Source organism: Muscardinus avellanarius, assembly GCF_963383645.1.
Source record: "Muscardinus avellanarius genome assembly, chromosome: 4".
Lineage (NCBI taxonomy): Eukaryota > Metazoa > Chordata > Mammalia > Rodentia > Gliridae > Muscardinus > Muscardinus avellanarius.
In genome coordinates, this window is record NC_137789.1 from 269,570 (window position 1) to 297,278 (window position 27,709).

General features: G+C 49.1%; 1 protein-coding gene across 2 annotated transcripts in view; it reads left to right on the forward strand.

Moving 5' to 3' along the window:
* Positions 1 to 3,559: 3,559 nt before the first annotated feature.
* ARHGAP39 (Rho GTPase activating protein 39) overlaps positions 3,560 to 27,709 on the forward strand; it is a gene marked incomplete at both ends in the record, with an annotated part of 47,258 nt that continues 23,108 nt past the window's right edge. For both annotated transcript variants that reach the window (XM_080695234.1, XM_080695235.1), the window contains 3 exons: positions 3,560 to 3,639; positions 17,407 to 17,832; positions 24,738 to 24,821. In XM_080695234.1, coding sequence (XP_080551360.1) covers positions 3,560 to 3,639; positions 17,407 to 17,832; positions 24,738 to 24,821 — 590 coding nt within the window. The remainder of the gene's footprint in view (positions 3,640 to 17,406; positions 17,833 to 24,737; positions 24,822 to 27,709) is intronic.

The window sequence follows — 27,709 nt, forward strand, 5'->3', positions numbered from 1 at the left end:
GCTGCTAGTTCTGGTTTTTTTTTTTTTTTCCGGTACTGGGGATTGAACCCATGGTCATTTGACCTCCGAGCTACACCCCCTGCCCTATTTTTTTATTCTTTATTTTGAAACCGGGTCTCACTGAGTTGCAGAGGGCCTCGCTAAGTAGCTGAGGCTGTCCGTGAACCACGATCCTCTGGTCTCAGCCTCCCGAATGCTGGGATTACAAGCATGCGCCACCATGCCCGGCCCCCAGCCCTATTTTTTATTCTTTATTTTGAAGTAGAGTTTTGCTAAGTAGTGGAGGGCCTCACTAAGTAGCTGAGACTGGCTGGGAACCTGTGATCCTCCTGTCTCCGTCTTCCAAATACTGGGATTACAAGTGTGTGCCACGCGCCCAGCTGCTAGTTCTGGTTTCTAATTGTGGTGGTGGCTTTGTGTATGATTGTATGCGGATGATTGTAAACTTTATGAAAGGGGACCACATAGTGTGTGTTGTATTGCATCTGACTCCCTTCTCTCCCTCTGGGAGTCATGGCAGTCGTGGGTGGGCTGGTGGTACTCAGTGCTCAATCATAGACAGGGCATGCGCCCTCCATAACAAGGGATTCTGGGGGGGGGGGGCAGGTGGGTTCAGCTTCGGGAAATACTGCCAGGCCTCCTCTGGAGACGTGAGCAGAGTACAAGTGCTCTTTTCCTTGTCAGCACTTGGTAGTTTTTGTCTTTTCCATTTTAGCTATTTTGTTGGGTGTATTAATAACACATTACATATTTAGTATCTCCATGATGACGAGTAACATTTGGTGTCTCCTTGACTTTTGTCTGGTAGGTGTTCTGGATGGTTCTCTATCAGATTCCACATGCCTAGCATGCCCATGGCCACATGTGTTTTTGTTGTTGTGTTTTGCTGTACTTGGGATGGAACCCAGGGGCATTCTCCCTCTGAGCTACACCCCCGCCCTATTTTTTATTCTTCATTTTGAAACATGGTCTCACTGAGTTGCAGAGGGCTTCACTAAGCTGAAGCTGCCTGAGAACCACGATCCTGAGACCCAATCCCAGCCCCCAAATGCTGGGATTCCAAGCGTGCGCCACCACGCCCGGCTGCCACATGTGCTCTGTGTAGCAAATGCTTCCCGCTTTGTCCATTTTACTCCCAGTGGTTCCTCCTCCTCCTCCTCCTCCTCTTCTCTTCTTTCTTCCTTCTCCTTCACGTGTGTATATGTGTGATACTCTGAGTTACACCTCCATCCTATTTTATTTTTTGGTGTGAAACAAGGTCTCCCTGAGTTGCTGAGGCTGGCTTAGTCTCTCAATTACTGGAATTACAAATGTGCACCACATGCCCAGCTTGTCAAGAGTTTTTTTTGTTTTTTTTTTTTTGTTTTGTTTTCAGGTCCGGGGATGGAACCCAGGGACATTTGACCTCTGAGCTACACCCACTGCCCTATTTTTTTTTTTTAATTCTTTATTTTGAAACAGGACCTCACTAAGTAGCTGAGACTGTCCGTGAACCGCCATCCTACGATCTCAGCCTCCTGAATGCTATTCAATAGTTTTTTGATAAATAGATATTTTATATTTTATTATAGTCCAGTTCATTAATTTCTCTTTTGTGTGCTATTTTTTCCGATTCACATACTGCAACACCAGAAGATTTTCTCTTTTTTTTCTAAAAGCTGTATTTTTACCTAAGTGCACACTCTCAGCTTCTGGAGAGGCTGAAGCAAGAGAATCATGAGTGTTGGGCCAGCCTGGGCATCTTGAGGGGACACTGCCTCAGAAAGAAAATAAAAGGGCTGAGGATGCAGTTCAGATGTAGAATGCCTCTGGGTTTGATCCCCAGTACCTACCTACCTACCTATCTATCTATATATTTATTTATATATTGGTGTTTTTGTTGTCGTTGTTTTTGTTGTTGTTGTTGTTTTGGTGGTAATGGGAGTGGAACCCAAAGGCTTTCTACCTCCAGGCTATAGTCCCAGACCTATGTTATATTTTATTTGGAAACAGGGTCTCACTAAGTTGCTGAGAGCCTCACTAAGTAGCTGAGGCTGGCTTCCAACCTGCGCGATCCTCCTGTCTCAGCCTCCCAAGCGCGGGGATTACAAGCATGCACCACCACGCCCGGCCTTATATTGGGGTTTTTTGTTTGTTTGTTTGTTTTTCAGTACTGGGGATTGGACCTGGGGGCATTCTACCTCCAAGCTACATCCCCCCAGTCCTACACCCCCCTGGCCCTATTTTTCTTTTTCTTTTTTTTTTTTTTTTTTTTTTTTTTTGTGTGTGTGTGTGGTACTGTGGTTCCTAGAAATCCTTCTACCTCCAGGCTACACTTCCAGACGTATTTTATATTTTTTTTATTTGGAAACAGGGTCTCTTAAACCAGTGAGGCTGGCTTCGAACCTACGCCATCCTCCTGTCTCCACCTCCCAAGCGCAGGGATTACAAGCGTGCGCCACCACACCCAGCTTTTATTCTTTATTTTGAAACAGGACCTCATTAAATTGCAGAGGGCCTCACTATATAGCTGAGGCTGGCTGCAAACATGCAATCCTCCTGTCTCAGCCTCTTGAGTACTGGGATTACAAGTGTGTGCCAAGGCTGAGACAGGAGGATCATGCAGGTTCGAAGCCAGCCTCACCTATATAATGAGTCCCTTTGCAACTCAGTGAGACCCTGTTTCAAAATAAAGAATAAAAAATAGGGCTGGGGGGTGTCACTCAGAGATAGAATGCCCCTGGGTTCCATCACCAGTACCACAAAAAAAAAAAGTGTAAGCCGGGCGTGGTGGCACACACTTGTAATCCCAGCATTGGGGAGGCTGAGACTGGAGGATCGTGGTTTGCGGACAGCCTCAGCTACTTAGTGAGGACCTCTGCAACTCAGTGAGACCCAGTTTCAAAATAAAGAAAAATAGGGCAGGGGGTATAGCTCGGAGGTTGAATGCCCCTGGGTTCCATCCCCAGACCCGCAAAAAAAAAAAAAAAAAGTGTGTGCTACCATTCAGTCTGAATATTTATTTTGCTTTTAACGTTCCTATTTACTATTTATCCAGAGTGGGTTTTGTATCTTGGATGAGTGCAGGTTAAAGACTCCCATTTTGCATGTCTATCTGCCCACAGAGTACTGTGAGAGATATTTCTTCATCACAAACCAGAGCTCTGTGTGTGCCTGGCACACTTGTGAGTGCCACCGTGTTCAGAAGTAGGCTGTGTGCTTTGCGCATGCTGTCTTGTTCTGTCTGCGAGGTGGCTGCCAGAGGAGCGGTGGATTTCATATTGACAACTGCAGACACCAAAGCTTCGGCATACTGCAAGCCATGCGCCCTGGCCCCAGTGCAGCATTGGGAGTCGTCTTGGGGCCACACAGGAGGAGCCGGCACAAGAAGGGCCCCAAGGAGTTGGCTGCTGGGGAGCTCAGGGCTCTGGGGCTAGGCTGGGCTGTTACTGTGATCCAGTATTTTTTATATCAGTGCTTAGAAGTTTCTCTCTTATAGTGTGGCCTCTTCCCTTCTGATGCTGGAGAAAGCTCCTGATGACCATCTGACATCTGCCCACCTTACTTTCGACACAACACGATGTCCCAGACACAGGACTACGAGTGCCGGAGCCACCATGTCGACGCGCAGGAGTCCAGGATTCCAGGATCAAGCACCAGGTAAGAAGGCACCATCCACACCAAGCCTAGGGAAGGTGGGAGGGAGGACTCTTGGGAGACAGGTGCGCCAAAGCAGGACGTGCATGAGGAACAGCTTCCTTTGGAAGTACCTGTTCTCTGCCTCCCCCATTGCCGTGGAGCTCGCTAGGTTTGCTGCCGAGGCAGCACGCCCTCACGTGAGCGTTCGTGCAGCCCAGTTCTCCAGCCCTCAGTCCAGTTCACGCCAGTGCACACAGCCACAGCTTTCTGTGGTGGTGGTGGTGGTACTGGGGATTGAACCCAGAGGTACACTACCTCTGAGCTACACCCCCAGCCCTTTTTTTTTTTTGGTCTGGGGATGGAACCCAGGGGCATTCAACCTCTGATCTATACCCCCTGCCCTGTTTTTTTTTATTCTTTTTTAAAATTTTTTATTGGTGCATTATATTCATACATCATATTGGGGTAAAAAATGTGTGTGGACATACATGTACACATCACCCAGTTAGCCCTACCCAATTCCCAGCCCATTCCCTCCCCATCCCTCCTTCCCATGCTGGGCTTAGTGGTTGACTTCAATATGTTTAAGTACATTGTGTATTTTAGAGAATTCCCCCCCCCCATCCTCTCATTTAGGTTGTCATGTTTGCTTATTCTTTATTTTGAAATCGGGTCTCACTAAGTTGCAGAGGTCCTAAGTAGCTGAGTTCGTCCGCAAACCGCGATCCTCTCGTCTCAGCCTCCTGAATACTGGGATTACAAGTGTGCGCCACCACACCCGGCTGCCTAACCCTTCTTTATTTTCTATTTTTTATTTTATTTTATCTTGTTTGTTTTTGTTTGTTTATTATGGTACTGGGAATTGAACCTAGAACCGTGCTACCTCTGAGCTACATTCCCAGTCCTATTTTTTTATTCTTTACTTTGAAACAGAGTCTCACTAAGTTGCAAAGGGACTAAGTAGTTAAGACTGGCTGTGAACCTGTGATCCTCCTGTCTCAGCCTCCCAAATACTGAGATTACAAGCATGCACCACCATGCCTGGCTTATTTTTTATTTTTATTTAATTAATTAATTTATTTATTTATTTATTTTATGGGTCTAGGAGATGGAACCCAGGGGCATTCGACCTCCGAGCTACACCCCCTGCCCTATTTCTTATTCTTTATTTTTTGAAACTGGGTCTCACTGATTTGCAGAGGGCCTCACTAAGTAGCTGAGGCTGTCCACAAACCGCGATCCTCCAGTCTCAGCCTCACCAATGCTGGGATTACAAGCGTGCGCCACCACACTTATTTATTTATTTTTTTTTTTTTTTTATTTTTTATTTTTTTTTTTATTTGGTGGTACTGGGGTTCCTGGAAGCCCTTCTACCTCCGGGCTACACTCCCAGACCTATTTTTACATTTTTATTTGGAAACAGGGTCTCTTAAGCCAGCTCGCGCGGCTGGCTTCAAACCTGCGTGATCCTCCTGTCTCTGCCTCCCAAGAGCTGGGATTACAAGCGTGCGCCACCACACCCGGCTATTTTTTTGAAACAGAATCTTGCTAGGATTCTTACTAGAAACACAAACATGTGCTTCATTATTTTTTTTCCTAATATTTGACTTTTTTAAGAAAATGTTTATTGGTGCATTATACTCATACATCATACAGGGGGAAAAACTTTTGTGTACGTACATGTACACATCACTGATTTAGCCCCAATTTTTGACTTTTTATTCAGAAATAATTTTACACTTTAAGAAAGGGTACAAGAATAAGAACACTCGTGTCCCATTGCCCAGCTTCACCTGCTGTTAGCATCAGTCATTCAATTCCTTTCCTGACCATTGTGGAACAGGTTACATATGTCCTGTCATAACCCCTGACCCCTGAGTGTGTATCTGTCAGGCAAGCTCCCCTGTAACCAGGAGACTCGTCAGGATAAGTAGATTCGGCGCTGAGGCAGAGCTTTGGCCTTCCACTACCTTTCCCAGTCGTGCTAACCAGTCCTCGGCCTTCCACAGCCCTGGATCTCTCAGCCAGCACTGCCTGCCTAAAGGGTGATGCTCCACGTGTCCTTCAGCCTGCCTGCCTTTTTTCAGTGGTCTGTGGATTGAACGGGGGGTGGGGGGGTTGTACCACTGAGTTTTAACACCAACCCCCCCTTTTTTTGTAGTACTAGGGATGGAACCCAGGGGCATTCTACCTCCGAGCTACACCCCCAGCCTTGTCTTATATTCTTTATTTTGAAATAGGGTCTTACTGAGTTGCAGAGAGCCTCACTAAGTAGATGAGGTTGCCCGGAACCGTGATCCTCTGGTGTCAGACTTCCAAATGCTGGGATTACAAGCGTGCACCACCTTGCTTGGCTTATTTTTTATTTTTGCCCAAGCCCCACCCCTATTTTTTTAATCCGTGTGTGTGTGTGTGTGTGTGTGTGTGTGTGTGTGTGTGTATGTGTGTTACTGGGGGTTGAACCCAGGGACATTCTACTTTCGAGTTATATCCTTAGTTCTATTTTTAATTCTTGATTTTGAAACGGGGTTTCACTGAGTTATAGAGGGCCTAAGTAGCTTAGGCTGGCCTCAAACCTGCAATCCTCCCGTTTCGGCCTCCCAGGTACTGAGATTATAGGTGTGTGCCAGCACACCCAGCTTCTTTGCAGTTTATTTTAAATACTATAATCAAATAAATTTTCCTCAAACCTAGTAGAGTCATCAGGAAGCTGCCAAACCTCAGCAACTCCCCACTTCCTGCAGGGTCAAGTCCCAGTTGGTAGCAAAGCCCCACAGGCAGTTCTCAGCTGCCAGCTGCCTCTCACTTGCCCGATGTAGCATAGCTTATCTGGCTCAGGTCTGGTCATGGTTCCCTGGGAGACTAGTAGCCCCCACTTTTGGGGTGCTCAGTCTGACAGATTCCAGCCCCTGGGGTGCCGTGTGCTCTCCTCCACGGCGCTGACCCCTCGTGAGGAGGGCTGGGGCCAGGCCAGACACCATGAGGGTCTCACCCATGCCTGGCTCTGGGCAGCAGCTCCTGGGGCTCAGCACTCCTAGGGCTCAGCACTCCTAGGGCTCAGCACTCCTAGGGCTCAGCAGCTCCTAGGGCTCAGCAGCTCCTAGGGCTCAGCAGCTCCTAGGGCTCAGCAGCTCCTAGGGCTCAGCAGCTCCTAGGGCTCAGCAGCTCCTAGGGCTCAGCAGCTCCTAGGGCTCAGCACTCCTAGGGCTCAGCAGCTCCTAGGGCTCAGCAGCTCCTAGGGCTCAGCAGCTCCTAGGGCTCAGCAGCTCCTAGGGCTCAGCAGCTCCTAGGGCTCAGCACTCCTAGGGCTCAGCAGCTCCTAGGGCTCAGCACTCCTAGGGCTCAGCAGCTCCTAGGGCTCAGCAGCTCCTAGGGCTCAGCAGCTCCTAGGGCTCAGCAGCTCCTAGGGCTCAGCAGCTCCTAGGGCTCAGCACTCCTAGGGCTCAGCACTCCTAGGGCTCAGCACTCCTAGGGCTCAGCAGCTCCTAGGGCTCAGCAGCTCCTAGGGCTCAGCAGCTCCTAGGGCTCAGCAGCTCCTAGGGCTCAGCAGCTCCTAGGGCTCAGCAGCTCCTAGGGCTCAGCAGCTCCTAGGGCTCAGCAGCTCCTAGGGCTCAGCAGCTCCTAGGGCTCAGCAGCTCCTAGGGCTCAGCAGCTCCTAGGGCTCAGCAGCTCCTAGGGCTCAGCACTCCTAGGGCTCAGCACTCCTAGGGCTCAGCACTCCTAGGGCTCAGCAGCTCCTAGGGCTCAGCAGCTCCTAGGGCTCAGCAGCTCCTAGGGCTCAGCGTCCTCCATACCCTTGTCTGCCCTCTGTATTCTGAGGGTCCTGGTTGAATGCCATCCTCCAGGAGGTGCCAAGGACATTCTCAAAAGGCTGGGCTCCTGCCCACATGCACACAGGAGTGTGCTAAAAAGGGAACAAGACCCTATTCTTTGTTGAGTGAGAATTATCGCATTACATTCTTTTGAAAGTACATTTTAAACAGAAATAAGAATTGGTTTTGCTTCTTTTAGGACTCGGAATGTTTAGTTCTGTGCTTTTTAAGCTTTTCTGTGCCCAGCTTCTCTGGGAGCATCTGAATGTTGTTCTCTGCCATTAGCTAGGAGAAAAGGTAAGAGCAGTGGCCCTAAAAGCAATGTGACCAGGGCATGGCTTAGCGCAGGCTGGAGGAACCACATCCTGTGGTGGGCACCCCGTCCCCATAGATGTTCCCTCAGTTCATGTCCACAGTGTATACTCTAAGTGCTGGCCCCAGACCCTTGCTCTCCTGCCACCTGCAAATGCTCAGGCCAGCAGCCTGGCTTCCCCCATACCCCCTCACCTCTGGCCTCTTCTCTCCTGAAAACATTTTACCCATCCTCTTCAGACCAGCCAAGAGGATCCAGTCACCTGGGTAAGATCAGGTCAGCCATGTTGCCAGGGTGACCCTGGCTCCCTTCAGAGCTGTGCCACAGATAGCCTAGAGCGCTGCTGTACCTGTCTTCACACCGACACTCTGGTATTCCTTTTTATTGCTTGCTCAGTTAGTCTGCCATGCTGGCTAGTGCTGGCGGGGCAGAGGGCAGCTATCTCACGTAGCCTCTGCAGGGGAAGAAGACATCTGGGTGGCAGGAGGTGACCAGTGACGGCCGGATGACTCTGCACCCTGGGCACACCACCTGTGTCAGGTGCTCAGAGAGGCTGAGGAAGCAGATGTACACAAAGCCCCTGATGGAGGAGCGAGCAAACGGGAGCTTGGCTGGAGTTTGCCCTGGGTCCTGGCCCCCTGAGGAGGGCAGTTTCCTCCATCTCTGTGTAGAGAACAACAGGGACACGTGAGGTGAGGAGAGCAGCCAGAAGCTGCACCCTTCATGCTGCTGGCCAGGAGTCTTGGAGGCTCCATCACCACTCAGTGCTGGGCAGCAGGGCTGTGGTCACTGTGGCCCGTGAGTATCCAGAGGCAAAGAGTACCCCAGTGGGCATGCTAGGACTCTGCACATTAACCACTTCCACCTCAGCCTTTGGCAAAATTGGCCTTGTGATCCAAGTGATTGGAAAACTTGAATGACCTATCAAAGCCACCACTTGAGTAAAGGTCACAGGAGATAGCCCTGCCTTGATGGCATTTCTTGGTGGCATCTTTTACCACTGACCTGTCTTGCAGTCAGGAAGGCCTCCCCCCATTCTATGTTTTGCACCATGGCCAGTGACAGAGGCCCTCAGTGGCCTCACTGGATAGTTAGGGACACTGAAGGGGGACACATGATGTGCAGGGTAGGGCCTCATGGACAGTGGCCAACATGTGTGGACACCAAGTGAATGCAGTTTGCAGGCAGGACAAAGAAAAGGCAGGTGGTCAGTGGTAATGGGGACTAGCCTGTTAGGAAGAGCTCCAGCACGTCCTGGCCTCTCTGGGCTCTGCATGCGTCTCCATCCACAGCACCTATTCTTTTCAGGATTTCAAGTTCATACTACCAACTGGGGGAACCAGCCAGTGTGACCCCTGCTCCAGATGGAAATTGAAGCAGATTGTCCTCGTTATATAATTCACAGGATATAAAAGTTTTTAAAGTTTTAAAGTATGGAGACAGCCAGATGTGGTGGCACATGCCTGTAATCCCAATATTTGGGAGGCTGAGACAAGCAGATTGGAGGTATGAGAACAGCCTAAGCAATTAGGACTCTCAGCAACCTGTTGAGACCCTGAGACCCTGTTTCCAAACAAAAAATAGCTTGGAGGCAAAATGCCCCTGGGTTCAATCCCTAGTAAAACACACACACACACACACACACACACACACACACACACACACACGCACGCACGCACACACACACACACACAGTCGTGCACATGGAGACTGCTTACTTTTGGTTTTTTATTTACTTATTTATTTTTGCAGTGTTAGGGATTGAACTCAGGGGAATTGTACCTCTGAGCTATACCCCCAGTCCTACTTTTTATTCTTTATTTTGAAACAAGGTCTTACTACCTTGTAAAGGACCTCACTAAGTAGTTGCGGCTGGCCTCAAACCTGTGATACTCCTGTCTCAGCCTCCCAAGTTACTGGGATTATAAGTGTGTACCACCATTCCCAGCTGACTGCTTACTTTTAAAAGTAGGCCTTTTATTTTAGAAGTTCTAGATCTAGCAGCATTTGCAGAGGTGTGCAGAGGGACCTTTGTACCCTGCGCTACCCTGACTGCCTGCCTCTTTGTGGGTGTGCTGCCTCGTGGCAGACCCTCAGCTCAACTCAGCCTGTTATCTAACTGAAACTCATACTCTGTTCAGTTTTCCTAGTTCTCACCCAACATCCCTTTTGTCTCAGGATCCTACATAACATATACTCATCTTGTCTCTTTGGACCTTTTGGGCTGTTACAATTCCGTGGACTTTCTGGGTTTTTTGTTGTGTTTATTTGTTTTGCCCTACTGGGAATTGGTCTCAAGGGTGCTCCACCACTGAGCTACACCCTCAGCCCTTCTTATTTTATCTATTTAGTGGTTTTGGGGATCAAACCCAGGGGCATTATATCCAAGTTATACCCCAGCCCAATTTTATTATTTGGAAATAGGGTCTCACTAAGCTGTGGAGGGCATTGCTAAACTACTGAGGCTGGCATGGAACCTGCGATCCTCCTCTCAGCCTTCCAAAGACTGGGATTACAAGCATACGCCACTATTTCCAGCTTTAATTTTTTTTTTTTTTAAATAGGGTGTGGCTAGATTGATGAGTGTCTCACTACTTGCTGGACTGTCCTCCTGCCTCAGCCCAAGTATTGGGATTACAGGCATGTGCTGCCACACCTGTCTTATTTTATTCTTTGTTTTGAAACAGGTTCTAACTAAGTTGTGTCAGGTCTCACTAACTTGTGGAGGCTGGCCACAAATCTGCAATCCTCCTGTCTTGGTCTCCCAAATACTAGGATTTGCCACCATGCTCAGCTCCTGACCATGGGAGCTGATCTTAATGGGCTAGCTGAGATACTGTTGTCAGATGTCTCTGCTGCTAATCCCCTCACCTTGATACTGCATATTTGGGAAGGAGCCCACATTTCAGGGGTGGGGACTGATAAAGGAGGACAGGCCCAGTGCATGTATTACCTGGTATTCCTCTGCAAGATTGGCCTGTCTATTTATTTATTTATTTATTTATTTATTTAATTTATTTTTGTGCGTTTGGGGATGGAACCCAGAGGCATTTGACCTCCAAGCTACACCCCCTGCCCTATTTTTTATACTTTATTTTGAAATAGGGTCTCACTAAGTTGCACAGGGCCTCACTAAATAGCTGAGGCTGTCCATGAACCGCGATCCTCCAATCTCAGCCTCCCGAATGCTGGGATTACAAGTGTGCACCACCATGCCCGTCATTCCATCTTTACTTAAATATTTATTTATTTATTTGTTGGTTGGTTGGTTGGTTGGTTGGTGGTGCTATTGACTGAACCCAGGGGCATTCTTCCTCTGAGCTACACCCCTATGACCAATTTTTATTTTTATTTTTTAGAAACAGGGTCTCGATAAGTTTCTGAGAGCCTTGCTAAGTTGGTGAGGCCAGCTTGGAACCTATGGTCCTCCTGTCTCAGCCCCCAAGTACTGGGATTATAGGCATATGCCACCACATCCAGCCCTGTCTCCATCTTTCCATGACTCTACTCTGACTCTTCTGCCTCTAGAGGTCCTCCTATATCTTGACTCAGGCCTCTGGGGCTCCCGTGACCTGGGCATGCCCCTTCTCTGGGGTACACACCCACTTTCTGGTGCCAGCACTCCTTTGCATTTCTCACTCCAGTCTTGGAAGGGTCTAATTCTCTGAGGAGCACTGGCCCTCCATAGGAGGAACCCTGCTTAGATGAAGGCTGTGTGCGCCCTCTGTGGTCCAGGCCTCTCATTCAAGACCCTCCCACCTGGAATCTACTTGGCCCAGTGTGTGATTCATAGCTGATTTTGAAGCGAGGCTTGCAGAGCTGAGTGCCTCACAGAGCCGCCTGGGTTCTGCACTGGGTGTAGGCACTCCTGGGGTGAGCATGGCTCTGCCTCCACCCTCTCTGGCTGTAGTTGATGAGAGTCTCACCTCCTGCTAGGTGGTATCCCAACAGAGGGCAGTTGGCTTGGGTACCGTAGCCAGCCCTACTGGAAGGGTCGTGCTTGCCTCTTCCCCCTGCGTGGATGGGCCCTGGAGCACTCACTATGCCCTGCATACAGAGCATCCTGTGGCCCTCCATCCTGGATCCTCACAGCCCTTCTCATGGCTGCCGACCCTGAAGGCGAAGACTGCTCTTCAAACCTGTTATCCTCCTGTCTCGGTTCCAAATACTGGGGTCACAGGCCTGTGCCACTACACAGCTTGCAGCTCCCTTATGGTGCGCAGTGCATTTTCCTGGCTCTGCCCTGATGGCCAGGAGCATTTTTTACCTCAAGGGACTGTGCAGTGCTTGTAGTCTGTGGCACTTCTTCCCAGTCATTGTGTGAATACAGCAGTTTACCCTCTCTTCCTCCGTAGACAGTGACTTTTGTGCAGGTCCCAAGTCCCAGCTGCTCACCTCTGCTCTCAGGTTCCCTCTATCTGCTTTTCCTCTTTGTGCTGAGTCAGAGCATCACATTCCTCTATTGATTTGCCTTTAGCCCTATGCAGCACGTTAATTTCAGTGATTTTTTTTCCTTTGTGGTACATGGGATTGAACCGTGAAGCATTCTACCTCTGAGCCACACCGCCAGTCCTTTTTATTTTCTTTTTGTTTTGAAACAGGGTCTTGTTAGGTTGCTGAGAACCTCACTAAGTTGCTGAAGCTGTTCTCGAACCTGCAATCTTCCTGTCTCAGCCTCCTAAGAACTGGGGTTACAGGCATTCACCACCATGCCCACCTAATTTCAGTAATTTATTTATTTATTTATTTATTTTTGTCATATGTTCCAGTTAATCCTCTCTACATTTTCCTTCTCAGTGAACATCCCCATCTCTGGGTGGTTTCTCACAAAGTCAGTGTCGGATCCCTGATGAGAATGCCTGTGGGTCTGTTCTATACTGATTCCTTCCTTCCCTCCTGGTTTTCATTTTTGTTTTGTGGCACCTGGGATTGAGCCCAGGGGCATTCTACCACTGAGCTATGTCTCCAGCTCTTTTTATTTCCTTATCTTGAGATAAGGTCTTACTAGGTTGCCCATACTGGCCTTGAACTTGAGGCCCTCTTGCCTTAGCTTGGATTATGGGCCTATACCACAGTGCCAGGCTCCTCCAGGTTTGTTTTGTTGTTGTTATTTTTGTTTGTTTTTGGTGGTATTGGAGATTGAACCAAGAGGCATTCTACCTCCAAGCTATCCCCAACCCTGTTTTTTATTCTTTATTTTGAAACAGGGTCTCACTAAGCTGCCAAGGGCCTCACAAAGTAGCTAAAGCTGTCTGCAAACCTGTGATTCTCCTGTCTTGGCCTCCCAAGTACTGGGATTACAAGCGTGCACCACCACACCCAGCTTTTTATTCTTTATTTTGAAACAGGGTCTCACTAAGTTGTAAAGGGCCTCACAATGTAGCTGGAGCTGGCTGCGAACCTGCGATTCTTCTGCCTAAGCCTCACAAGTACTGGGATCACAATTGTGTGCCGCCATGCCCGGGTTTCCTCCAGGTTTTTGGTCAGCTGTTACCTTCCACGTGCCTGGTTATGATGTTGTCGAATGCCTATCCATAGAGAGAAGCAGCAGCGCTGACTGCAGCTGTCTTAGTAGGGACCTACTCAGGGTCACTGTCTGCTCTGCCACGAGAGGGCCATCTGTTCTCCTTGCTCTTACTCGGAGTTGTTACTCAGAACCTTTCCATGGTAAGCTCTGAACTATATTCCTCTCGCCTGTGTGTCAAGGAGGAACCGGGCTCCTGGAACAAGCTCAGTGTGAGGGAATTGGTTTCACGAGGGGGCATTGTCATCAGTGTCAGTGAGAATTTTTCAGGCTGTCGTCTGTTGAAGGAACAGTGCTCCAGGTCTGGAAAACCCTGTCTGCTGTGGCCCAGGGTGAGGGCCAACAGCCATGCTCTGCACGGGAAGCTGTGGTGGCCTCACCCTGTGAGCAGGGGAGGCCAGGACTCCACATGGGCTCTAGGCTTCTGGTGAGAGCAGCATCTCCCACACTGTGGCCACAGGCGGGGCGTCTGAGTGATACATGTGGCAGGGTGGGCCAAGGAGCTCCTGTGGTGGGGAGGAAGGCATTGACCTGGGCTCTCTATGCAGATGCTTATGGGATGTGCTTGGAGGGAGGATGGGAGGCAAAGAGATGGCAGCACTCCCCAAGAATGGTGGGCATTGTGTTGTGTTTGCAGTGTGCAGCAGAGAGGGACATGGAACACTGCAGGGACTGAACACATAAGGAGAAGAGGCATCATGAGTGGCTCCCAGAAATGGGCACACAGAAATGCCTGCGTCTGAATGCCAGGCACAAATAGCTACATTCAAGAAATGTGGCCGCTGTGCGTGGTGGCACACGCTTGTAATCCCAGCATTCAGGTGGCTGAGACCGGAGGAGCGCGGTTCACTAACAGCCTCAGCTACTTAGTGAGGCCTCCCGCAACTCAGTGAGACCCGGTTTCAACATAAAGAATAAAAATTAGGGCAGGGGGTGTAGCTTGGAGGTCGAATGCCCCGGGTTCCATCCCCAGACCTGAAATAAAGAAACAAACAAACAAACAAACAAATGTGGCAGTACTGGGCATGGTGGCGCACGCTTGTAATCCCAGCATTCAGGAGTCTGAGATGGGAGGATCACAGTTCGTGGATAGCTTCAGCTACTACTTAGTGAGGCCCTTTGCAACTCAGTGAGACCCTGTTTCAAAAATAGACTTAAAAAAAAAAAAAGAAGCCGGATGTGGTGGCGCACACTTGTAATCCCCATGCTTGGGAGACAGAGACAGGAGGATCGCTCAGGTTCAAAGCGAGCTGCGCTGGCTTAAGAGACCTTGTTTCCAAATAAAAAGTATAAAATAGGTTTGGGAGTATAGCCCAGAGATAGAAGGGCTTCCAGGAACCCCAGTACCACCAAAAAAAAGACTAAAAAATAGGGCTGGGATGTAGTTCAGAGGTAGAATGACCCTGGCTTTCGTCCCCAGTACTGCAAAAAAAAAAAAAAAAAGAGAGAGAGAGAGAGAAAGAAAAGACATGTGGCAGGTGTACAAATGTGACCAGAGGACAGGGGCTTCTTTTTTTTTTTTTGGTGGTACAGGGGGTGGAACCCAGAGGCTTTCTACCTCTGGGCTATACTCCCAGACCTTTTTTATATTTTATTTGGAAACAGGGTCTCACTAAGTTGCTGGAAGCCTCAATGAGTAGCTGAGGCTGGCTTCGAACCCGTGCGATCCTCCTGTTTTAGCCTCCCAAGCGCGGTGATTACAAGCGTGCGCCACCACGCCCGGCGAGGACAGGGGCTTCTAAGAATGACCACGGAGATTTGGACAGGCACCAGCAGGTGGGCTAGAGCCAAAGAGAGGTGTGCTAAAAGCACACAGTGCTCACATCCTTAGACCAGGATGGTGGGAGATGAGAGCACCACTGAGTGCCTCTGCTCTTTCTTCCTGACGATTGACAGACTTGAGGCAGATCTGACACAGATGCTAAAGGGCTGTGTATGGATACACAAGAGCCAGGAGCCAGAATGCACCCGTGGTCCCTGCTTCTCATGAGGCTGAGGCAGGAGTATCACAATTCAAAGCTAGCCCAGGCACCCTGTCTCTTAAGATATATATATATATATGCCAGGTGTGGAGTGGAGGCATATGCCTCTAATAATCCCAGTACTTGGAGTACTCGGGAGGCTTAGACAGTAGGGTCACAGGCTTAAGGCCAGCCTCAGCAACTTAATGAGGCCCTCTGTAACTTTGTGAGACCCTATTTCAAAAGACAAAATAGAACAGGGCTGGGGTATGGTTCTGAGGCAGAATGACCCTGGGTTCAATCCCCAGTACCACACACACAAAAAAAAGTAGGGAATAGAGATGTGGCTCAGTGGTCAGTCATTTACATGGCTTGCACATAGCCCTACTAGGTGCCATTCTTAGCACGCACACACACACACAAAGTCAAGAAATATCTGAAGGAGCTGGGCGTGGTAGCGCACACTTGTAATCCCAGCATTTGGGAGGGTGAGACTGTAGGATCGTGGTTCGCAGACAGCCTCACCTACTTAGTGGGGCCCTTTGCAACTCACTGAGACCCTGTCTCTACTCTCCTGGCAGCACTGTAGGCAGGCCTCCCCACAGGCCAGCCTCTAGCCTCCCATCATGCCTCCCCTTTTCTCCTAAGCCCTTTCCCTGGAAACTCACCAGCCATGATGGAGAGACAGCCACCAAAGGTGATGGAAGAGCCCAGATGCAATGAGGCAGTGACCACAGGAGAGGTTGTTCTCAAGCAGTCTAAAAATTTCCAGATATTACCCCGAGCACCCTGATGTCAAACATATCTGCATTCAAATTGTCTTGTCCTGCTGGGCGTGGTGGTGCACGTTTATAATCCCCACGCTTGGGAGGCAAAGACAGGAGGATCGCGCAGGTTTGAAGCCAGCCGCGCTGGCTTCAGAGACCCTCTTTCAAAAAAAAAAAAAAAATATATATATATATAGTAGGTCTGGGAGTATAGCCCATAGGTAGAAGGGCTTCCAGGAATCCCAGTACCACCAAAAAAAAAAAAAAAAAAAAAAACAAATTATCTTGTCCTGTGCCAGGCGTGGTGGCGCACACTTGTAATCCCAGCATTTGGGAGGCTGAGACTGGAGGATCGCGGTTCATGGACAGCCTCAGCTACTTAGTGAGGCCCTCTGCAACTTAATGAGATCTGTTTCAAAATAAAGAATAAAAAATAGGGCGGGGGGTGTAGCTCAGAAGTCAAATGTCCCTGGGTTCCATTCCCAAACCCGAAAAAAAAAATTGTCTGGTCCTGGATGCTTTAATTTACATTGACTTCCAAGTTATCTTTTTTTTCCCAGTCCTGGGGATTGACCCAGGGGCATTCTACTTCCAATCTACACCCCCAGCCTTATTTTTTATTCTTTATTTTGAAACAGGGTCTCACTGAGTTGCAAAGGGCCTCGCTAAATAGCTGAGGCTATCCTCAAACCTCCATCCTCCTGTCTTAGCCTCCCAAATGCTGGGATCATAAGCATGTATCACCATGCCTGGCTTGACTTCCAGGTTATCTTTTTAATAATAAAAAAAAAGTGTTATAAGCCAGGTGCAGTGGCCAGTTGCATTCCTGTAATCCCAGTACTTGTGAGGCTGAGACAGGAGTAAGCAGGTTTGAGGCCAGTGTGTGGCAACTTGGCGAGACCCCCATCCCCAGCAACTTAGACCCTGCTTCAAAATGAAAAAAAAGCCTGGCGTGGTGGCACAGGCTTGTAATCCCCATGCTTGGGAGGCAGAGACAGGAGGATCCACAGGTTTGAAGCCAGCCTCTCTGGCTTAAGAGACCCTGTTTCTAAATAAAAAATATAAAATAGGTCTGAGAGTGTAGCCCGGAGGTAGAAGGGTTTCCAGGAACCCCAGTACCACAAAAAAGAAAAAAAAAGAAATTTAAAAGGCTGGGGCCAGCGCTTAGGTAGAATGCCCCTGGGATCAATCCCCAGTACCAAAAGAGCATTGCAAGGCTGGAGGCTGTAGTCCCCAGATGGGGTTAGGGGCCATCTGGGTTGGTATTTCTGCAGGTCACCAGGTGCCAAAAGCTACAGACCCAGAAGCCTGATCCAGCCCAAGCCCCTGCCCTCATCCTGCAGCACAGAAGGGGCTCAGAGTGGCTCTCGGAATGCCACCAGGGCCCTGGCTGACTTATGTGTTCCCGCAGGTTGGAATGGGTGGAGATCATCGAGCCCCGCACTCGGGAGCGAATGTACGCCAACCTGGTCACCGGCGAGTGCGTGTGGGACCCCCCGGCGGGTGTGCGCATCAAGCGCACCAGTGAGGACCAGTGGTGGGAGCTCTTCGACCCCAACACGTCGCGCTTCTACTACTACAGCGCCGCCTCGCAGCGCACCGTGTGGCACCGCCCGCAGAACTGCGACATCATCCCGCTGGCCAAGCTGCAGACACTGAAGCAGAACACGGAGTCCCCTCGCGCCTCGGCAGACAGCAGCCCCGGGCGCGGTAGCCGCGACGGCAGCACTGGCTCCTCACTGGAGCCCGAGCCGGATGCTGCCGAGCGGGGGCAGGACCTGCAGGCCAGGGCTGGGCGTCCCGCGGCGCTGGGCACCACCAAGGAGGAGAGCTGCAGGTGAGGGGTGCAACCGAGGTGGCCGTGTGCGGCGCTGGTCCCAGCACAGGCTCTGCTGCCTCTGCTGTGTCTACTAATAAAGAGGATTTCAGGTCTTTGTTGGGCTCTGCCCTTGCAGCTGGGCAGCCTCTGGTGGGAAAGGGGACAGCCCTGACCCAGCTGGTTTGTGAGACTGGGCTCTCCTCCCTCTACCCAGGAGCTGTTCCTTGTTGACCCTGTCATCAGTCACCTGGATTCCTAGGACTAGATGCTCATTAAGAGAATTGTACCTGAGCCGGGCATGGTGGCGCACGCTTGGAATCCCAGCATTTGGGCGGCTGAGACTGGAGGATCGCGGTTCGATGACAGCCTCAGCTACTTAGTGAGGCCCTCCACAACTTAGTGAGACCCTGTTTCAAAATAAAGAATAAAGCCGGGTGTGGTGGCGCACGCTTGTAATCCCAGTACTTGGGAGGTTGAGACAGGAGGATCACACAGGTTTGAAGCCAGTGTCAGCTAATTAGTGAGGCCCTCAGCAACTTAGTGAGATTCTGTTTCCAAATAAAATACAAAATAGGTCTGGGAATGTAGCCCAAAGGTAGAAAGCCTCTGGGTTTCATCCCCAGCACCACAAAAAAATAATAATAATAAAAAACAGGCAGGGGTGTAGCTTGGAGGTTGAATGCCCTGAGTTTCATCCCCAGACCCACAATTAAAAAAAAAAAAAAATTGTACCTGCTGAGACACATGAGAGAACTGGGCATTCAGGGGGTGCCTCCAGCAGGGGTTTTCTGGTTTAAGAGCCCTGACTTTGGTGCTTGTATGGTTCCATCTGTTTATGGGGAACAAAGAGGAGTCCTTACACTCTTTACAGAAAGTGCCAGGGACAGAAGGGTTACCTCCCTGGGCAACGCCTGGGGTCCACAGGGTCATGGTATGGCTGGCACTGCCTATGTCCGAGCTGCCCTCACTCCTGGATCTCAAAAGTGAGTTGCTGCGGTTAGCCTCATTATGGGAGTGATGAAACTGAGGCTCTGCCCAGGCCACCAGCAAGGTGAGGCGCCAGGCTGCAGTAGGAGCCTGTGGGCAGCCGGCTGCCAGGTGCAGGGGAACTGAATGTGTCTGCTCAGTCACGGATATCTCTGCAGTGTCTGTGTGCAGGGCCACATCCTTGTATCCCTGGTGACAGTAGGGCTGATGTGCACCTGGCCTTGGCTCTCTGCTTCATCCTGGTGTGATTGGGGGTCTTCCTGTGGAGTCGGTACAGAGAGCCTGATTGTTTCAGTGGCAGGATCTGGCCTGTCACTGAGGGTAGTGTGTCTGAGCACCTGTGTGGAGACGGGAGGGAGGGGCTCAGGGAGTCCTGGTGAAAACCAAGCATGCAGGAGATGGAAAATGAGTCCAGGAAAATGCAGTGACAGTACTGAGCTGGTATCAAATGTGGTGGCACACATTTATAATCCCAGTACTTGGGAGGCTTGAGATAGGAGGATCACAGGTTGGAGGGCAACTCAGTGAGGCCCTCAGCAACTTAGTAAGAGCCTGTTTCAAAGTAAAAAATAAAGCCTGAGGGCCAGGCGTGGTGGCGCACGCTTGTAATCCCCGTGCTTGGGAGGCTGAGACAGGAGGATCGCACAGGTTTGAAGCCAGCCTCCACTGGCTTTAGAGACCCTGTTTCCAAGTAAAAAAAAATATAAAATAGGTCTGGGAGTGTAGCCCAGAGGTAGAAGGCCCCTGGGTTCCATCACCAATACCACCAAAAAAATAAATGAATAAAAAATAAAGCCTGAGGGTATAACTCAGAGGTAGAATGCTCCTGGGTTGTTCAATCTCCAGTATCCCTCACCAAAAAAAAAAAAAAAAAAAAATACACACACACACACACACACACACACACACACGAGGAGCTGTCCTGCGGAGGAGCTTCCTAGGAACGCCACTGCGTGTTAGGGTTCCTGAAGGTGCCCGGTGGTGGGGTCATTTTGTCCAGTTGTAGTGGGAACTCTGAAAGTGACTGAACCTGATTCACACCTTTGGGTTCATTCTTTTCCTGCTGAGAACAATGGGCAAGGGGCCCAAAGGGTGAGCGGACGAGTTGAGTGGCACTATGGGTGTGGGAGTGGCTGTTCTGTGCAGTACAGTGGGGTTGGGCAGGCAGATTTGGGTCACTCCTGCACAGGGTGGGTTCCATGTCTGCAGAGGGTAGAGCAGTTGTTGGTGGGAGCTGAACCCAGGAGCATTCTGCCTCTGAGCTATACCCCTGGCCCTATTTCATCTTTTTTTTTTTTTTTTTTTTTTCAGTACTGGGATGGAATCTGGAGGCATTCTATCTCCAAGCGACACCCCCAGCCCTATATTTTATTTTTTATTTTTTGAAACAGGGTCTCACTGAATTGCAAAGGGCCTCGCTAAGTAGCTAAGCCTGGCTTCAAACCTGTGCAATCCTCCTGTCTCAGCCTCCCAAGTGCTGGGATTAAAAGTATGTGCCACCACATCTAGCTCTGCTTATATTAATATGGGCTCTCTGGTTTTGTTTCTTTTCTTTTTTTGGTACTGGGGATTATACTCAGGGACATTTTACCTCCAAGCTACATCCCCAGCCCTTTGTTTTGTTTAATTTTGTTTTGAAACATGGTCTCACTAGGTTCCTGAGAGTCCCCTGCATTGCTGAGGCCGACCTTCAGCCTATGAACTTCCTTGTCTCAGCCTCCCAAGTGCTAGGATTACAAGTGTATGCCACCACGCCCAGCTTCCCTGGTTTTCTTTTTATCAGTGTTAGAATGGTTAACTCCTTTTCCTTTTTTTTCTTTTCTTTTCTTTTTTTTTTTGGTCCGGTACTGGGGGTGGAACCCAGAGGCATTCTACCTCTCAGCTACACCCCCAGCCCTGATTTTAGTCTTTATTTTGAAACAGGGCTGGGGGGTGTAGCTCAGAGGTAGAATGCCTGAGTTCAATCCCCAGTACCGCTCTCACACACACAAAAGGGCTGGGGTATAGGTTGGAGGGTCTCACTAAGTAGCTGAGGCTGGCTTTGAACCTGTGCAATCCTCCTGTCTCAGCCTCCTGAATGCTGGGATTACAAGCTTGCTCCACCATGCCCGGCTTCTTTCCCTTTTATAAAAACAGAACTGTTTCGTAATCAGCCCTATCGATCCTTTCGCAGTGCTCCTCTTACATAGATACAGACATCCATCCGGCCTCACTGCCTCCCCTGGAACGGCCATGGTGACATCTCTTACATAGATACAGATATCCATCCGGCCTCATTGCCTCCCCTGGAACGGCCATGGTGACATTCTTAAAATGTAAATGCTGGTCATTCGGGAGGCTGAGACTGGAGGACAGCCTCAGCTACTTAGTGAGGCCCTCTGCAACTCAGTGAGACCTGGTTTCAAAATAAAGAATAAAAACCAGAGCAAGGGGTATAGCTTGGAGGTTGAATGCCCCTGGGTTCCATCCTCAGACCCGCAAAAAAAAAAAAAAAAAAAAAAAAAGTAAATGCTGGTGATGACGTGTTTCCTTTTTGTATTTTTGAGAAAGTCTTTATCCTTTTTCTTTCTTTTTTGGTACCAGGGGGTTGAACATTCTACCTCCAACCTACACCCCAGCCCCTTTTTGTGTATGAGAGTGGTACTGGGGATTGAATTCAGAAATTCTACCTCCGAGCTATACCCCCAGCCCTATTTTTCATTTTTTATTTTGAAACAAAGTCTCACTAAGTTAAGGAGGGCCTCAAAAGTTGCTCAGGATAACCCATGATGCTCCTGTCTCCGCCTCCCAGGTACTGGGGTTGTAAAGCACGCAGCCCCATGCCCAGCTACCCCCAGCCCTTTTTATGAGACAGTCTTGCTGAGTTGCTGAGGGTCTTCCTAAATTTCTGAGACTGGCATCAAACCTGCAATCCTGTGTTTCAACCTCCCAATTACTGGAATTATAAGCCTGTGCCCCTGCTCCAGCCCCAACGTTTTTTATTTTGGCATAAGGTCTAAGTTGCCCAGCCTGGCCTCAATCTTGCATCTTCCTGTTTCAGCCTCTCCCATAGCTAGGATTATGTGTGTGCATCACCACACCTGCTTCATCTTAAATTTTTTCTTTTCTTTTTCCTTTCCCACTTATTTATTTATTTATTTATTTATTTATTTATTTATTTTGGCACTGGGGATTGAATGCAAGGGTATTCTATCTCTGAATTACCCCTCAGCCCTTTTTATTTTTTATTTTGACATAGGTTTTCACTAAATTGCCCAGGCTGGCCTTAAACCTATCTCAGCCTCCCAGGTGCATTACAGGCATGCATCACCGTGAGTGTATGATTTTAATTGAGCATATTCATCACTTGGAGGGCATTTATCAAGTTCTGTTAGATTCTTCTTATGATATTTGTCTGCCAGTAAGCCATTACCTTGTAAGTTGATCATACTTAACTGAAAGTTAGGTAGAAGCTTCTCAGCTGCAATGAAATGGGTCTTGAAATAAAAGTTTCCTTGGCACTTTCATCAGGTCTGAAAAAGTCTGCTAAGAGTAGTTGAACTCAGAATATATACCTGCTAGCCAGTAGTGGTGATGCATGCTTGTAATCCCAGTATTTAGGAGGCTGAAACAGGAGGATCACAGATTCAAGGACAGCATGTAGTGAAGCTCTCATCAACCTAGTGAGACCTTGTTTCAAAATAAAATAAAATAGGGGTTGGGAGTATCTTGGAGATAGAATGCCCCTAGGTTCAATTCCTAGTACCACACAAAAAATAAATAAAATAAATTTTTTAAAGACTACATACCTGCTGCAAATGTATGTAGCAATGGCGATCTTGCCTCTTGTCATTTTGATGCCAAGGGAAATAGATCAGGCAGCTTGACACGGCTCGTGACCCAGACATGAGCTATCTCTGAAATGAGTCTGCTGCCTATTTCACATATAGGCACTGTTTACCTTGTAATTTTAGGTTGGATTCATTATGAAACATTATCAAGTCTGCAACAAAAATTATATTCCAAATCATTCGGTATTTCATAGTGCTTGAAAGGTTTTTCTTATTCAGAAACTTTCAGTATTGGCCCTAAGTTTTACAAAATTATAATAAAATATCACTAAGCCAGGTGTGATAACACATGCTTATAATCCCAGTACTTGGAAGACTGAAATAGAAGGATCACAAGTTCACAGCCAGCCTCTGCAACTTTATTTCAAAATAAAAAATAAGATAGAGCTCGAAGTGTAGCTCAGAGATAGAATGTCCCTAGGTTCAATTCCCATTACCAAGAGAAAGAAAGAAAGAAGAAAGAAAGAAAGAAAGAAAGAAAGAAAGAAAGAAAGAAAGAAAGGAAAAAAAGTATGGCTGCTCAGCTGTTGAATTGCTGTGTGTTGTGTTAGATTTGGTCAGGATGTTCAATTCAGCTCCTATTCTTCTGGGATTCCTGGAAGCCCATCTACTTCCGGGCTACACTCCCAGACCTATTTTATATTTTTATTTGGAAACAGGGTCTCTTAAGCCAGCATGGCTGGCTTCGAACCTGCGCGATCCTCCTGTCTCCGCCTCCCAAGCATGAGGATTACAAGCGTGCACCCAGCTGCTGCTTCCTCCTCCTCCTCCTCCTCCTCCTCCTCCTCCTCCTCCTCCTCCTCCTCCTTTTCTTATATTTTTATGTGTGTGTGTGTGTGTGTGTGTGTGTGCACATGTGTGTGTGTGTGTTTGCGTATGTGTTACTGGAGATTGAACCCAGGGCCATTCTACCACTGAGTTACACCCATAGCCGTGTGTGTGTGTGTGTGTGTGTGTGTGTGTGTTTGCATATGTGTTACTAGAGATTGAATCCAGGTCCATTCTACCTCTAAGCTACACCTATAACCCTTTGGTGTTTGTTTGTTTGTTTGTTTGTTTGTTTGTTTGTTTGATTGCAGTACTGCGGATGGAACCCTGGGGCATTCTACCTCCAAGCTACACCCCCAGCCCTATTTTTAAATCTTTTTATAAAGTTTTGAAACAGGGTCTCACTGAGTTTTGAAGGGCCTCGCTAAGTAGCTGAGGCTGTCTGTGAGCTGTGATCCTCTGGTCTCTGCCTCCCAAATACCAGGATTACAAGCATGCACCACCATGCCTGGCTATTTTTTATTCTTTATTTTGAAACAGAGTCTGAGTTGCAAAGAGCCTTACCAAGTAACTGAAGCTGTCCTCCAACTGTGATCCTCCTGTCTCAGCCTCCCAAATGCTGGATTATAAGCGTGCACCAACACACCTGCTCTGGATATTTTATTCTTTTTTTTTTTCAATACTGATGATGGAACCCAAGGGCATTCTATCTCCAAGCTATACTCCAGCCCTATTTTTTTTTTTTTAATTCTGTATTTTGAAACAAAGTCTTACTAAGTTACAGAGGGCCTCATTAAGTAGCTGAGGCTGTCTCCAAACTACAATCCTCCTGTCTAAGCCTCCCAAGTACTGGGATTATAAGCATGCACCTTCATGCCCAGCTCAACAAGAGTTCTTTTTAATCATAAGTAGTTATTAGTTTGATCACATGGCCTTTGAATTTCCATCAAGATAATGGCCTACTCATGCACCTCCTCAATTATCAATGAGTGTCTGTGCATTCCAAGCCTGGGCTTCAGACAGTTACTTCTCCCTGAGGCTCTCTCTCCAGCTGTACTCCTGCTGAGCCCATCCTGTGAAAGCTGTGACTCTCACTAACCCATCTCTGGCCCTAAGAATACCAGCTCCTGTCCCATCGTCCCTAAACACAGGATAAGACTGGTTTCCTGCCTACCCCATGGCTGGGCAAGCAGCCTGGAGGAGGTGGGTGCAGGGCAGACGAAATGCCTGCTGGACTCAGGGCAGAAAACCCTTCTGGGCAGTGACTGAGCAGGCCGCCCACATTTACACCTAAATTACTGCACTTACGTTCATATCCTTTTCATTCTGCTCTTTCAGTTCATCACCACCAGGCGTGCTACTGGAGAAGGACTATGAAATCTACCGGGATTACAGTGTGGAGGGCCAGCTCCTTCACTACAGGTAGGGCCTCCGCATACCAGCACTTAGCCCCTGGGTCGACGCCTAGGTGGTCCAGCCCTGGGGCCTGGAGAAGAGTCTGGGTCAGCAGGAAGCAGGGGAATAGCACAGAGGAGGCCACCAGCATCCATGTAGAGGCTACTCACTGTGCAGCTCCCACCCTAGAAGACATTCAGCCTGGTGTGGTGGTCCACACCCATAACCCCAGTACTCAGGAGCCTGAGACGGGAGGATCTCAGGTCAAGGCTAGCATGTTGTAATTTAAAAAGACACTATCTCAAAAATGCCTGCAGGTATAACTTAGGGATAGAAAGCCCCTGGGTTCAATCCTCAGAACCACACACACACACCTACAACAACATCACAACCCCTTGTCAAGGCCCAACTGAGGCAGCTAAGGGCCTCTGGTGCTGCCTCTAACCCTGGCAGAAGACTGAGGTTTGGGGTCCTCAGCATGTGGTCCACCTGGGCAGCACTGGCCACTCACATCAGAGTGCCTACCTGGCTCAGTCAAGAAGACTGTGGTAGTCATTGGGAAGCAGGTGGGTTTTTATCACTTGGCCCTGGGTCATCTGAGAGAAACTGAGGGTCCAGAGACCACTCTCAGAAGCCAGGGGGCATCCCTCAGCCAGCTGAATTTTCCTTCCTTGTGACTCATTTGATGTGGGGATGCAGGGCCAGAATGGAGTGCTCTTCCTGGAGGTAGCCAGGAGCCTCATCATGGGCCACCTGGGAGTAGCATTGGTGTCGGAAGGCTGGAAAACGGGAGAAGCCTTGGTGTTTGCTCACACAGTTGCCTGGTGCTTCACAATCTGTGTTATGTGGCATGAGAGCCAAGCCTACCCTGGCCTCACGGAGCGGCATGTCATCTGGGCCTGCCCTAGCCCCACTGAGTGATGTGTGACTGTACTGTAGTCTGTGCCTCTGGTCATCCTTTCCCTCAGTGAGACAGGTCTGGCACTGGCCTTGTGGTCACAGAGACCTGAGAGGGCTTGAGGTAGAGGTTCATTTGAGGCAAGCTGGATTTCGGCTCTGTCTACTAGGTTTGGAGTTCCCTGTGAAAGCCTGTGGTAGTCAGCTTTTGTGTCGCCGTGACCAGAACAAATACACACTTAGAGGAGGGAATGTGTAATTGGGCTCATGGTGTCAGAGCTTCAGCCTATGGTTGGCTGGACACAAGGCAGAAACATCGTGGTGGTAGGACGTGGTAGTGGCATATTCTCAGCAGCTGGAAGGAGAGAATGAGAGAAAGGTACAGATAAAGTCCCCAAGGCCCTACCCCAGTTACCTTCATCCTCCAGCCATGTTCCACATGCCTGCAGTTTCTACTCAGTAAATCCATTCAATTTATTAAGCCATCAGTGCATTTGTCCATGGATGAAATTGGGCCCTGATTCAGTTATTTCAACTCCGAACATTTTTACATTGCCAATACATGAGTTTTTCTGGGGGGTTATTTTATATCCAAACCATTAATATCCCTACAGTGCTTTAGTGGGCCAAGGAGCCACACCCTTTGTGGTGAACATTCCTTCCTGGCCTTTGGTGGCTCAGAGTTGCCACAACACTGCAACCCCTGGAGAGACTGGCTCCCTGAAACACCCCCCATTATCATCATGGGCACCTGCAATTCTTTAGGGAAACAGGTACCCCTCATAGTTACAGGTCCCAGGAGGGCCAAACAGGATTTTCTGGGCCTTTTAGGCATCACAGGGCTGGGTGGCTCACACAGAAGTGAACCTCTGGCAGCTCAGCCACTCTCAGCCCCATGGAACTTCCCCCAGCCACACAAGCTGGCATGCTTGGTCTCTGTAGAGACTCCAGGTCCCCAGAGCCCCTTGTCCCCAGGCTTCCACCCTCTGGTGGCTCTTTCTGCAGCCTCTGCTCCATGACACCTGTGCCCTCCTGGCAGCTCACTGCCTCTCACCATGCTAACCTACTGCCTGCCAGAGGCCCTACCCAGATCTCTGGTCAGTAGCTGCATTTCTGGTCATCCAGCAACTGGAGGAGGAAACCATTGCCTGTATTGAGCTCTGCCTGGGACACGGCGGAGACTCTCTGGGTTTAGATGGCTGCAGAAGCCACTCAGCACATCTGCCTCGATGGTGCTGCCTCCTGGGTGCCCTATCCCTTGGCCAGTATGGCACCATCATCTGGCATTATCTGTAACATAGTGGGGATTGCTCCAGGAATCCAGCCATACCCTCTTGCTTCCTCTGTTATTAATTCCCACATTATTTAGACCTGGGGCAGAGGCCTAGTGATCTCTGAGAGAAAAGACAGGTCCATGGGCTTGCCTCAGTGGGGTCTCTGTGTCCTGGAGTTTTGTGTGTTTTACCAGGAGGGATGGAGCAGGTTGGGAGGAGGATGGTCAGACACCATCCTGAGGCATCCTACATTCTTTCCTCTGATAATCTGTAATCTCTATGTCACCTGAGCAGGCCTCAGACTGGCAGTCACAAATCCTAATCTGCTCGACAGCAGGCCTGTGTGCACCTGTGCTGATCCTTCCTGTCACCTACATCCCATTGTCCTGGCTTCTGGAGAGATGGGAGACTTGTTTACCTGGGGGAATAGAGCTATGGGGTGACACACAGTGTGGGCCAAGCCAAGCTCGGTTTAGAAGGTAAGGAGAGCTCCCACCAGGAGGAGCCTTATCCCTGTCAGACACCCTGGACGCTGTGTGAGCTTCCATGGTCATTCCATGGGAGTGCTTCCATACCCTGAGGGACAAGGGTAGCATCCAGCCCACTACCAGCCCCCACTTGCCAGGGAGTCACTGTGGAGGGAGGCCAGCACTTCCTCTCTCAAGCCGTCCTCAGTGGTATAGACAGCAGACATTTAATGGGACAAAAATCACAGTTCTGTGAAACAGGTCATAAAAGGAAGCC